The 15,058-nt window shown below is 31.7% G+C and overlaps 1 protein-coding gene across 2 annotated transcripts in view; it reads left to right on the forward strand.

The window, feature by feature from the left end:
* Positions 1–14,842, forward strand: part of LOC110116756 (phosphoenolpyruvate carboxykinase (ATP)) — a 29,676-nt gene extending 14,834 nt beyond the window's left edge. For both annotated transcript variants that reach the window (XM_020850453.2, XM_020850454.2), the window contains exons 6-11: positions 5,685–5,873; positions 5,952–6,161; positions 14,008–14,161; positions 14,247–14,310; positions 14,468–14,548; positions 14,636–14,842. In XM_020850453.2, coding sequence (XP_020706112.1) covers positions 5,685–5,873; positions 5,952–6,161; positions 14,008–14,161; positions 14,247–14,310; positions 14,468–14,548; positions 14,636–14,712 — 775 coding nt within the window. In that variant the 3' untranslated portion in view covers positions 14,713–14,842. The remainder of the gene's footprint in view (positions 1–5,684; positions 5,874–5,951; positions 6,162–14,007; positions 14,162–14,246; positions 14,311–14,467; positions 14,549–14,635) is intronic.
* Positions 14,843–15,058: the final 216 nt, after the last annotated feature.

The raw sequence follows: 15,058 nt of genomic DNA on the forward strand, positions 1-15,058 counted from the left end.
AACTACCATAGGTACCAATGATCAAATGTAAAGTTTGTTTTATTCATTTCTGATGTGCTTATACCAAGTGAAGAAGATGCACATTAATGGTAGCATTGCAACATATTCATGATCAAGCCCATATCAAATTATAGGGAGCATGCCAACTCTTCAATAGGGATACATGGATATTTATATGTTATATGTATGTATATATATATATAGCATTGCAACATATTCATGCTCAAGCCCATATTAAGTTATACGGAGCATACCAACTCTTCAATAGGGATACAGGGATATTCATATGTTATATATATATATATATATATATATATATATAAAAGAAAGATTTTCAACTTAATGCTACATGATTATCTAGTTTAGTATTATGAAGAGCAGATTTGCTTGCTCTTTTAACGGACTAAGGATGATAACTTTCATTTATGATAACTACTAAAGCAAGTATAACTAGAGGCTCCTATACATAATACACACATTTATGTTGATAGTCCAACATGCAAAGAATTCCTTGCAACTCTCCTGGTACATAAAAAGCATATATGTTAACTGGCACTAATATTAATTTGAAGAACGGAACAGTTCATTACAGGGAATTATTTACATGGACTATTGACATAAAGAAAAATATTCTGAATAATGGATTGATCTATTTTATTTTTTTAATTTAAATCGCCTTCCCTATGGAGCTAGCAATGCAGTAATGCTCATGGACGGAGCAAATTTATACAATATATAATATTGTGCTATTATCTAAGGCTACAGGGAACTATCTGAACTTGCTTATATGAAACATAATTAGACGTGTTTAGAGTACTTAACATTACAAGAAACACAGTTATGGATGAGCATGGACATAGGTAGCTAGTGGTTAAGCGGTTAATAGATGCTGTCATGAAGGCACTTATCACAGTGCCCATCATATGACATGAGTTTACATCGAATTAGGTAAGTTGATTTATCTGCTTTTTATTCAAACTAAATATTGTTTGTTCTGAACTATCTATTTGTCATTTTTCAGTCAAACAAAATGATAGAAAACGCTTCTAGGAATAAGAGTTTTCTTTGCTGAATTTGAATTTCAACACCTGCAAAAACAGATTGGAGAAGAATTTGGAAGAGATAATTAGAAATAAATATTTTTAATTGATAAAAGATGAAAGAAAACGAACAAGATACAATGGATCCTTAATTGTAGAGGAGGATCCGTCTCTCTCAATCTCTAGCCGGCAGCCAGAGCCCAAACAAACCCTTGAACTCTCCAAAATTCAGCAAAAATTAAGATAACCCTAACGCTAGACAATCTCATTTATTTAAAACATAGAAATACAACCATAATTTACTAAACATCCCCTCCCTAAATAATAACCTACCTAAACTGCCCATTCGTATTCATGTACTGGGCCCCACAATGGGGCCGGTGGCTGCAATGCCGCAGGGAAATAAACCAGCCCCCTAGGATGGTTCGGCCATCCCACCTAGATCGGTCCCGATCTATCAACACCCTCCTCCCAAAGAGCAACCTTGTCCGCAAGATGGAAATATAACTCCATCCTCAACTTCCTCATTATCACAAATGGTGAGAACCTAAAGAGTTTGATCCTTACATATGTGCCTCGATGTATACCTGTCCTCACATCTGAAACAGAGCCCCTTTACCCTCTTCTCTTGTAACTCCGTTTCTGTGAGCTTCTTGAAGTTGTCCCGAGTCTTCCACCGATAGTCTTTTCCTTCGGGGACTCCCGAAGGATACCCGGTATCGACTCCTTGGATGCAAAAAATGTGGTGGGCATCCTGTACGTGCCTCCTGAGTTGTTGCCTTCCATCTCTCTTCAGGTGCCTCTGATCCTTCACCAATTGAGCTAGCTCCATAGCCTCTCCCAAGTCACGAAGCCTCATCACTCTAATCGCTGTCGGAATCTCTAGTTTCAGTCCCTTCATGAAGTTCCCTTCTAGCATGGTCAAAAAGGAGGTTTAATCGGCTAGCAAGGTACTCGAACCTCTCCCTGTACTCTATCACTGAATCATCTTGTGTCAAGGCGAAGAACTGCTCATAGAAGTCTCCTCCCCTGTTGGTTCAAAATCATTCTAAAATGCAATCCTTGGAACTCCCTAAACTCCGTATGGGTTGTCGCATGTCCCTCCACTGATACCAAACCAAAGCCTTCCCTTCCAAGCATAGGCCAGCTGTCATCAATCTCTCCTCCTCTGTCAATCCATTAACAATGAAATATCTCTCTACCTTGTAGACCCACCCGTGTGCATCCTCCCCCTTAATGATTGTCATATTCAGTTTTCTCATCCTCAGATCTCATCCGTTACCCCTTCTTCCAAAGTTTCCCATTTCTCAAGGGGGTGGTTCCCCCCAGTTGTGCCAATCACCCCTTCTCCACTCGCACCAAAATCTTTCATCACAAGCCCACCTTCTCCCTTAAAATTTAACACCCCTTTGATCATATTCAGCCCCTCTCCTTTTAATATCAACCTCTTCAATCATAATCATGCCCTAGTCTTTCAAATTCAACCACTCTCCTTTCAAATTCAACACCCCTCCACTCACGTCCAACCCCCTCACACCTCTCCACATACCCTCTACCCGACTCCTCTAGGGTAGGCATTTTTTCTATTCCTTCCGAAATCTCCACCTTCTGATCTTTTCTATGTCTGATTGGCTTAGGGTTTTTCCTACTTCCCTGACTGTCAATGACTTACCTCATCTCCGACAGTATTTTTTTTGTTTGGCCCTCGAAGACTTTCTTCAATATCTCCTTCAGGATGAAAAATTTTGAATCGATTTTATCATTAATGACTGAAATAACTTTTTTTTTTTAATCTAAAACTAGAGTTTGGAGATCTAAAATTTCAAATTTCATTTGTTCGATCTTCTCTTGCAATACTTTTACATTTCTTCCCACCATGGGTCCCCAGATTTTTGTTAGGCTCAAAAATCCGGATTTCCTCCTTAAAACAGCAAAAACCTCAGTCGAAAATAGAAAAATTTGCTGCAGGAATTCTCTAAAAATAGCCCAGAAGCCACTCAATATCAATTTGATAGAAAATGCTTGTAGGAATGAGAGTTTTCCTTGCTGAAATTGAATTTCAGCCTTCATAAAAACAGATTGAAGAAGAATTTAGAAGAAATAACAAGGAATAAACCTTTTTAATTGATAAAAGATGGTAGAAAACGAACAAGATATAATCCTCAACTGGAGAGGAGGATCCGTCTCTCCCAATCTCTAGCCGGCTGCTAGAGTCTAAACAAACCCTAGGAACTCTCCAAAATTTAGCAAAATTCAAGATAACCCTAACCCTAGACAATCTCATCTATATAAAGCATACAAATACAACCTTAAACTACTAAACAACCCCTCCCTAAATAATAACCGGCCTAAACTGCCCCTTCATATTCAAGTATTGGGCCCCACAAGGGGGTCGGTGGCTGCAATGCCCGCACGGAAATAAACCAGCCCACTGGGCTGGTTCGACCAACCCACCTAGGCCAGTCCCGATCTATCACATAAACATCCTTGTTCCAACATGGTTAGCTTGTTTTCATCCGGCTATTTGGTCCTTTTTTAAAGCGGAACTAAGCCATACTTTTTTCCAACATGGCTATTGTCCCTGTATTTATATACCAATTTTTTCTTATGTGCATTTCTTTTAATTGTGTAGGTATTTTGTGTAATTTTGTGTTTCATGTATGCATGGGTGAGTTTGCATAGAAAGTTTCTTGTATTTTTTTTTTTATAACTTAACATAGAAATTGATATTATAATTTGGAACATGACTATTACACTTTGTTTTCATTAACTGGATTCTAAAATTCTATCATGTACGGATGGTTCCATTTGCTTTTTGAAGAGCATTGTTTCCATCATGACTGAAAAACTTGAAACTGCGGTGTTAATATCATATGTCGCTTAGTAAATGTATGGAGAAAATGATCAAAGTAGTCCCTGGATTATTTATGGCGGGCTATTTTAGACTTTGGCTATATGAGGTGCCTTATTTAGTCACTTGACAACTTCTTAAATGTGATCCAAAATAGTCCTGTGACTCAAATCTGACCCAAAATAATCCAACATAATGATTATGTTGAATCATATTTGAGGATTTATGGGACTAAATTGAGGGACTAAACTATTTGAACTGAAGTTTTCTGGATTGTACAAATTAGAATGTTTCCTGCTGGATCATAATTTTATTTGACCTAGAAAAGGCCTGATAAATGTAAAGGAAGTATGGTTTTACCTTTTTTTAAATCTTCAATTTTAATTTGAAAATTCCAATTCTTTCACCAAAGACTACTATTGTTTGGTAGATCTCTTCGTTGAGTAAGATTGAACGTGTAGGATTTATTTATCCCGGTCTAGATTTAACAATTAAAAATTTTGTAATTTTTCATGGCCAGCCTGATTATGAAGTGTTAACCATTTTTCAAAGGTATGTCTTTTAGCTTTTTAGTAAGGAAGCGCCTAAGCTAGGGCCTTGATTATTGACATATTGTGCCATCCTCTAAATTTGATGGCTAAGTAAATCCCAAGACTATCACCCTCATATATTTAGCATTGTCATGTAATTTAAAGACATTTTTATGCAATTGAATGTATGCAAGCATATAGTATGGGTCTAATTTAATTCTAGATATTGGGTTGTTCCTTTAGGCCATTTTATACCGGTCTCAACCTAGCTCATGCCTAAGGATTTATCCGACCAAAGCTTCTGTCCTATCCTATCAAGCTTGGGCGAATGGATTAAGCATTTTGAGCTTTCCAAATAAAACATTCCTAGCATTCACAACGGTACTGCCTTCTCCTATGCAAGGATTTGCACAACTAATTTTTTGAATGGTATATGATATTGAATAACAAGCATATGTGAAAAAAGTTTCCAGCTGGTAATTATAGATTGTTTGTCCAATTTTATCTTTTTACAAAGTATGACCCTGCAGTTCATCCAACACTTGACTTAGAGCTGGCCTTACACAGGCACAACATGAATGATTCTCATTTTTTTGCTTTGCTTCCTTTTTGTTATGCCCCAATGCAGCTTATAAAAGGCCATATTGAATTATACCCTAACAATAATAAAAAAAAACATAGAGTACGAAAACTAAAGCACAGGTGCTATTTCTTATGCTTCGGTAGTGCAACTCTGATAATTATCCAATTGAAATCAAATTCAACAAATGTACTGTTATTATAAGGAAAGTGTTAATGATAAAAGGTTGAGCAATCAACAATTAAGTTATTTATTGTTTCCAGCAAATTAGTTAATATTATCTCAAAATGTTTATAGGTTCCATAACTGATCATTTATTAAGATTCCAGCGAATTCGCTAACATCATCTTAAAATATTTAAATGTAAATGCTAAAATCACATAATTGTCTTATGAACCCACAAAAATGGTATCTATGAATTTGTAGCTTGATAAATATCATGCAGTCTTTGTATGTTGGAACTTTTTTTTGGTTGCCATATTTCAACCATTTGTCTTTATGAACCCCTTATACATTACTATGAAATTGTGCAACCAGACCAAATGTAATTATCTTTAATTTTGTATGTGCTACTCTTTTGAATACCCAAGAAATTGATTATGGCTTTTTCTTGATTTTTATCTATTCATCTGATTCATTGTTACCTCATTTATGACCTTTTTTGTGTTTCTTTTCTTTTACAGCTCAAAAACTGGGGAGAATATTGGCTTCAGCCCAAAACCAACTACGGCATTTGCTGCTGCTGACATTGAGCGTTCATCTCTCATTTTGTGTGGTAATGCTTTTGCTGATGTAAATATTATTAAGGATGCTTTGTCAGCTCTAGCTGCTCCTATAATCTCAGCAAGGGGGGGTCTTCCTCTTCTGGCAAGGTATGAATTATTTTATTCTTCTCTAGCTTGAAACTTTTCATTATATTCTTAATTACTTTTGAATGATACTTTTGTTAGGATTCTTGTGTCTGGTAATTCTGTCATTCTATTGTTTGCACCTGAAGATACCATCAAGAGTAGCTCAGATCTCCATGGAACACTACTTTCAATGGATGCTGGAGTGGTTCTCTCTTCTCATGGGGTTATGCCATTCTTCCAAACAAAAGACCGGACTGTGCCTAATGTGCTCAAGAGGCCTGCGGCTATTATCTTTGCATCTGCTGACAGGTAGGTAAAAGTTTTCTAATGCTTTTGTTTTTAAGGAGACATATTTAACATTTCATCTATGAGAGATTTTGCATACATTTAGTGACTACTACATCTTTCTTCATCAAGGCATTCTTTTATTCCTTAATTTTTTTAGCTCATTCTTAACGATTTTGATATAATTGTAACTCATGAGTTCTGTGCATATTAGCGTCATTGAAGACATTAAATCTACCTTTTATTTGAGTAATTATTGCTATAATATTGTAAGTATTGAGCCAATCATACTGTCAAGGATTTATTTTGGAGAATGCCTCAATAGAAATGAATGGTAAAGAAAATTTTATAAATGCACTCCTAAAACTTCACTATTGAACTTTAACTAGCAAATAAAAACATAGGTCAGGAAAAGTAAACAATTAAAGTTTCCTTGCTAGCTTTTGTTGTGTATCCCTAAAACATCATCCAAAAGCATCCAACTTCAGTAAATATGTATTATATTTTGCAAAATACGAATTTTACATAGATGGGCAAAATATAACATCTAGCCGTGATGGCTAAAAGATGTATATGCATAAGATTGCTCCATGATAACATAATTAATTTATTCAACACTAGAATCAATCAATAAATCAATGCCATTCTTCTAATCACAGGTAACCTCACAGCCTAGGATGAATAAATGGGTTTAAATAGATCCACCCCCATTTGCACTAGAGCAGTAGAGTATTTCTCCCACTCCCCACAACTATTAGAAATCAACCCCATTACATTTATTGCTTGGTATCCTCACGAGGCGTCCCCCATTGATATTATCCAATATGCCCCCTATTGAAGTGTGAGTAATTGACTTCTTCATAATATTAAATATAACTTTTCCATCAAATCTTCTAGTCTCTTCCTTCAATAGGTTAAATTTTAAAAATGAGATGAAGAAATAAAACTTAACATCAACTAAATAACATGAAATATAAATAACTTAATTTGAAGTAAAATAAAAATAATAATAATAAATTGAAGATGAGAACAAAAGTTATAAAGATACTTATCCACTATAAAATCTTCAAAGATAATGGGAACACACATTCATGAAAATTGAGATAAAGTAAACAGTAGCTCTCAATTAACTTTTCATATTAGTTCAAAAATAAAAATAAAAATAAAAATGTCTAAGTGAATCTTGAAATCATTTCATAGATTTGCATCATTAAAAGTTAAGCTCTCAAATCCTCAATCAAAATCTTATGTCTCAAATGCATCGACATAATCACTTATAAATATTTCATGCTCCATCTCCTATTTTATTAAGGCATTGTCATCTGTAAAGTATAACTATAAAATATTATATCTTTATTAAACATTTCATCAAAATGAAATAGTTAATTCTAATTGACAATTAACTTTGAACATGTCTAGTACAAATAACATTCAGTTCTTTAAAAGTAGTATACTTTTTTTATAAATTTGTCTTTAAATTCTCTAAGATCAATTCTAGAACTGATTCATCATCAAGCATAAAAAAATTAACTATTTCAGTACTTGTGTAATCCAAATAATCATAATTTTTTTAGTTGGATCATATAAAGTTAATATGAATCATGATAAGTATATTACATATCCTTTTTAAAAATATATATTTAATTATAATTGAAGATCATATCCTCAAATTAATGTTATATCGAACAAATACAATATCATTGAGTATTTGATGTTTTAGATGATTTCATCTTTTCATGTGAATTTATTCAAATATACTTTAATTTCTTTCACATCCTTAAGATGAAAATGTTTGACCAAGAATCATATAGTCAAATTTTATAAATTTGGTGCATTTGAGTCAAATATCTTTCACCATTTATATATAAATAGTCAAATATTAGTTAGTTTAAAGGTGATTGACATTCACAAAATATCTAGTACATATAAAAAATTATTGTTCAACTTATCATGTTGCATTTTTTTGTAATTATCAATACAATAGATTTGTCAAAAGTTTCCGAGTTATCACAAAAAACTCTTAATCTCATTTATTGCTAATGATGGTTTAAAACATATATTTTTATTTTTAGTCAACTAAATCAAATACTACATCCCTTTAAGTTTGTGGTAGAAATTTTCTATCACATTGAAAATGAAGATTAAGTAAATAGACTGCTAAGTGTATGCGTTGTCATAGATGACTATCCAATCTTCTTTTTATAATGCTTTTGTATGATTTATACATTTTCATGACATTTTTGAATATGGTCTTAACAGCTTTTATTTCTCTATATATGTTATCATAAAGATATCCCAAAGAAGGCTTCTCATCAGAATTAACAATTCTTAACAACCTAATCAAAGGCTTAGATAATTTAGAAGTTAGTAGACAGTCATTTCAAAATTTTGTATCTAAAATAATGGGGGTTATTTCTTTTCCTTTAATTATTTTAGATAGCTTTGAATCAAAATATAATTTACTAGTTATAAATGCTTGCAAGTCGTGCATGTATTTATATATTTTTTTAAAGTAATAAATATTAAAAGAAATATAATTACTCTAGACCTAACAATTTCTTTTCATCCTTACTTTTTCCTTAACTAAGCCAAAATTAAAATATGATTGTAAATGAATATTATAATTTTTTAGACTCTTTTTACATATTTCTGAATGTGTTATGCTTTCAATATCTTTAAATATTAGGTTTAAGTAATGAGCAACATATGGTAACCAATATATGTTATCAAATCTTTCATGTAATAATTTTCATACCTTTTTATAATTGATGCATTATCAATTACAAGTTTCATAATATTATCTGGTATAACCCACTCGAAAACCTCACAAAATAAAGAACACAAAGTGGTGGCACCTTTTGTAACATCAAAAACATCAATATATTTCATAATTAGAAAATTTATGAATGTCATGTTTCTGTTATTCGAGCTGGCACTTTTTGTAACATCAGAAACATCAATATATTTTAAAAAAGAGATAACCCATAGACAAGACACAAGAAAATTTATCAATGTCATGTTTCTGTTATCTGGGGTATTGTATTCAAGAACATGTCACATATTCAAGAACATACAAAAATAACCTCAAAAATTATAGTATTCATTCACAATCATATTTTTATTTTAACTTGGTTGAGAAAAAAATTAGGCTGGAAGAAAATTGTTAGGTCTGAAGCAACTAGATTTATTATAACATTTGTCACTTTAAAAAGTATATAGGAGCACATGTACGACTTGCAAACATTTACAACTAACAAAGCATATTTTGACTCAAAGTTATCCAAAATAATAAAAGAAAATGAAGCAACCTACATTATTTTAGATACAAATTTTGGAATAAGCGATTGTTGACTTATAAATTATCTATATCTATAATTAGATTGCTAAAAATTATTGATTTTAATGAGAATTCTTCTCTGAGGTATTTTTATGACAGCATGCACAAAGCATGAAAGCTATTATGACTATGTTTAGAAATATCAAAAGAATATATAAACCATACACAAATATTATAAAGAGAAAATTGGATATTTAACTATAACAAGGCATACACTAAGCATCTTATTTTCTTAATCTCTATTTTCAATTTGATAGAAAAAATTTCTGCCACAGATCTGAATGATGCAAGTTTTGATTAAGTTGATTGGAAATAAAGATATATGTTATAACCATTATTAACAATGAATAAAGTTAGGATCTTTTGTGATAACTTAGAAAATTTTGGCAAACCAATTGTATTGACAATGAAAGAATAAATGAAACATAATAAGTTCAACAATAATTTCTTTATGTATTTGATATCTCGTGCATATCAATCACCCATGAACTAACTAATATTTCATTATTTGTAGATGAATGTTGAAAATTGTTTACTGAAGTATACCAAATTTGTCAAAAAATTAACTATTAGAATTCTTAGCTAAACATCTTCATCTTAAAGATGAGAAAGAAATTGGAGTGTATTTGAATAAATTCACACGAAGAGACGAAATTATTTGAAACATAAAAAAAATCAATGATGTATTTATTCAGTATAACCTTAATTTGAGGCATAGGTATGATCTTCAAATATATTTAAATATTTTTTTAAAGATGGATGTGCAATATATTTATCATGATTCATATTGACTTTATAGGTTCGTAACTTAAAAACAATTATGATCATTTAAGTATTAAAATTGTTAATTTTTGAATGCTTGATAATGAAACATTTCCAGAACTTGTTTTACAGGATTTAGAGACAAAAATTTATAAAAAGCATGCTACTCTACTGCTCTAAATGATTGAAGATTAGTTGTATTAGAGAAGCTCAAAGTAAGTTGTCAATTGGATTTAACTATATCATTTAGATTAATTATTTAATAAAGCTATAATTATTTTGTAGTTTACTTTACAAATGTCGATGTCTTAGAAAATATAAGAGATGGATATAAAATACTTGAAAGTGATGATGTCGATACATTTGAGGCGGAAGATTTTGATGAAGGGGGATTTGTAGACTCCACTTTTGATGATGCAAATTTAGGAGGTGACTTTATATTTACTTAGACATTTTTTTATGTGTGAACTGATATGAACAATTACTTTAGAGCTACTATTTATTTTATATTTCATGACTGTGAGCTCCCATTGTCTTCAAGAATTTTAAAGTGTACAATCAACTTTATAAATTTTCTTTTTCTCATTTTCAATTTATTTATATTTTTTTCTTATGTTCAACTTATGTTATTTGTATTTCATATTACTTAGTTGATATTAATTTCTATTTCTTCATCTCGTTTTTAGAATTTCACCTAGGAAAATACTAGAAGATTTGATGGAAAAGTTATATTTAATATTATGAAGAAGATATCAGTTACTCAATCACTTCATATTTTTTAATTTTAAAAAGAATTCTTTTAATTAATTGTGTAAGTTTTATGCTTCATAATTTTAGATTTTGTTTAATTTTCTATCCCATATTTGGAATGAATGCATCATTATATTTTAATAAAATTAGTATTTATTACGTGATCCAGTTGGACCATCAAACCGTAAACCTTTCCTTCTGGTTTGTCGCCCAATCCGATTTTCATAGCCTTGATAAACACACACAATTACCAGCAGCCCTATTTAGTACCATAGGAAGATAACTTCATTGTTTATCATGCACATGCAAACATTTTTATAGATTATCCTTTTTCGCATTCACATTAGTATACATTAAGTTTATTTGTAAAGAAAAAATGGCCTGGTATATTATAAAGCTTACATATATAATTGAAGCATAACCTGGCATCTACACATCATTCTTAGCAAATTGAAGTTCACTTGCATTATGATAGATAAATTAATATAAAACTATTCATCATAACATCATCTGTGAATCTATAAAAGAGCAAAACTCATAAAAATAATAATTAAATGCATCAGTTGAGGAGAGGATATTACATAAAAATATTATTTCATTGTAAAATGATATTACCCGGCTTCTGTATTTATTTGATGTTGTCAGGGATCTTTGATAATCGACTTCAAATTTAGATATGTATTTTATATATTTAATATAGATATTATTAATTATAACATAGAAAATGTTACTGATAATGTATTCATTGCCTTATTTTGGTCATAATAAAAATTAGGATCTTGTGCTAAGGATAACAATTAAGTGTTAAATGATGTATATGCAATTAGAGTATAAATGCACATATTCAACTCTTTCCTATCAAATCGATCATTTTACAAATATCAATCTCAATCAAAATGCTACGACACTAAATCATTAAAACCTAAGTTCTATGTATGTAGCTTTCGGCTACTATAATTCATGGATAAAATTTAAACCAATATTGTGAAGAAAAACTAGAAAATCAAACTTTGATGGGGAATTCACTTATAAATAGGGGGGCATAGTTGCTGAAACCCTAGAATTCATATGATGGCCTCTGTGTGGGAAGAGAAAGCCAAGAGAAATAAAATGATATCAAAGCAGTTTGATTCACCTCACGATATTTATGGTTCATGAAATATTATCAAATTATTTGATTCATATGCTTAATCTACATATGAATACTAAAGTGTCATTAAATTAATTTGATCTCTTACAACACAAGCAACATGAACAGAGAAGGATATAATATCATATACTCGATCTTGCACTCAAAGATAATGCCATCAATCAACCCTAATGAATAATCAAGTATGTCATGCATTAATATCTTATCTAGAGTCCTCACTATTTCATAACGGATTTAAATTACTCTACAGATCCTCGAATCATACTTTGTTAAAATTTTGTTACGCCCCAATAGCCTATGCAACACCTTATTAGAACAAACCTAAATTTAAGAAGAAAAGCATAGAGCAACAAGAAACTACAATATTTAAGTTTTCTTATTAGCTTTTGCTGCGGAACTCAGATATATATTCGATCATAATTAACTGGAATAATAATATGCTTATCTGAATAATAGGGATGTGCAAACCATGGTTCATAGGATTTATAATGTCTCCAATCACATGCCAAGCTCACAAACATGCTTTGGTAATCTATCTCCACTAGTTTTTATGAATAAAAATACAGAACAAATCAATTTTTTTAATTTTTAATTTTTAATTTTTATTATTTTTTATTTTTTTCTTAGAGAACAAATCATGCCTAATGGTATACCTGGCTAATAGGGCACGCTTTCAAAATATCACATTTATAAATTAAGATTTAAGATGCATGAACATTATGTTCCTCTTTGATAACATTATTAATTTATGTAGTTACATGATCAATCTATAAATCCATGGCATCCTTGCAATTGCAAGTAACCATACAACCTAAGGTGGTTATATGGGCTCACACATAACCACTTTTTAATAGGAACCCTTACACTGGTTTTTTCACCCGTAACAATAGAAACACACCCCCTCACATAGCTATCATGGCATCACGCCATTATGTTTATTGGCTTATTATCCTTGCGAGTCATCCATAAGCACTGGCCAAAATATGCACACTAACAATAACAGGACAAATATTCCTATAGTTTAATAACCACTACATTCATGAGGTCATTATGCTAATAAAGAATGTACAAAGGTAAACTTGGCATCATCCTAAGTTCACAAACTCTCTGCACCTGGATGGATACAGGGGCTTCGTTTGGTTATCCCTTAACTTTTGTAAAATGTAGTTTTAAAAACATTGGTGGAACAAATGGATTTCTCAAACGAAGAAGCATATATCAAAAAACTTCTCAAAATAGCAAAAAAATGAAGTTCTGCAAAAAACCTTTCCACATGAGCGGCATATTCAAACAGCGACAAACACCGTTTCCAAACGGAGAATGAGAAAATAAGCCTCGTCAAACGAGGCCGTAATCTTATCAAAAACGCACTCGCTAATGGAGAGATGCTTCTATCCACTATATAAAAGCATCTCTCAATTGCCTTAATACCATTTTAAAGATCAAAGGCTCAAAGCATATACATCCATTACTCATCATCTACACAACATACTCACATATTAAATTCATTATACGATTATTATCTCCCATCATCATTATCATTATCAATGCACACAAGAGCTTGCATGTGCAATGCATGGTAAGATCTTGTGCAAAGTTTAATAATTAAATCATAGATGATGTATATACAATCACTTAAAAATACAAATAATTAATTTTATCAAATCAAAGACATCATATAAGGTAATATTATGCATATCATTGTCAACATATTATGTTTCTCATAGAAAATGTAATAACACTTGAAGCTTCAAGATCTGAGATGTATAGATAAAGTTTTATAACCTTCCAATATTATTATTTACGATAAAACCTTGGCAAAAAGTAGTCTTGCTGAACCTAACAACTACAATTTTCTATCCTGGCTGCAGCACCGGGGCACTACCATCTATATCAAAGCTTTCACCAGGACAAGCTGCTTATCATTTCCTTGCAGGTTATCAAGATGGGAAGTTCACGCCGGCATATATTAAGGGTCCATCCTCTCTTGAACCCCTAGTTCTTGCAAGTGCCTTGCATTCCCAAGTATTGGCCAAAGCCTACGCATTTACATTAGGTAAAGAACTTTATTTTTTATTATACTGACTTGCTCACATCTTTCTTTTTGCAGCTAAAGGATAGTGAAATCCCAACCTTCTTGATTAATGTTAATGATGGAGGAAAACACATTAATGGTAAGATAACAAATAGCATGCAATATTGTTAATTGAATTGGGGCCTGTTGGTTGCTGATATCAGTATAATTGTTTGAGAGGCTGTTAATGTGAAAGCAATTGAGAAAAAATGCATTCGTTTCAGTTGATTTTAATTACTGAATATTTCTTATGACAGGCAAGGAACTTTTAAAATTGGTGCAATCATCTTTGTCAGCTGACTTACCAAAGAGTCAGCTTGGGGCTGATGATGCAAAAGGTAATCAATAGTATTTTCTTGCGTGGAACAGTGTTCGCCTGCATTAGCTAGAGGTCCTAAATACTGATTATTTCTGAATCTATGCAGTAGGAGAGCTTAAAGGAAAGTACAAGAGCTTCCTTTCTGGGAGGTTCGAAGAATTACCTGAAGAATTTTCCTTCTGATTCTATTTATCAAAATAAGGGAACTGTAATATGTTTTAGAAGTCTAATAAACTGTCCATATATGTATGAGTTCAAACTTGCGAAACATTGTGCTGATGAGATATTTTAACGCATTTTTGCCTTTCTGGAATGGTTGATGGGCTGTTGATTAAAATTTTAACGAAATTTCCATGTTACCATGATTCAGAAGAATATTTAAAACTCGGCTACTCTAATATCTGGTATCTGATGAACTACGAGCGATTGTTGAAATAGGGATTAATTGAATAATTACTAAAACCAAGAAGCTGGATTTATTTCAAATATTGCAATTGCTTGGTTGTCCGCAACTTTGCTTTTGAGGTTT

The sequence above is a fragment of the Dendrobium catenatum genome, unplaced genomic scaffold (assembly GCF_001605985.2).
Source record: "Dendrobium catenatum unplaced genomic scaffold, ASM160598v2 fragScaff_scaffold_1024, whole genome shotgun sequence".
NCBI classification, from domain to species: Eukaryota; Viridiplantae; Streptophyta; class Magnoliopsida; order Asparagales; family Orchidaceae; genus Dendrobium; species Dendrobium catenatum.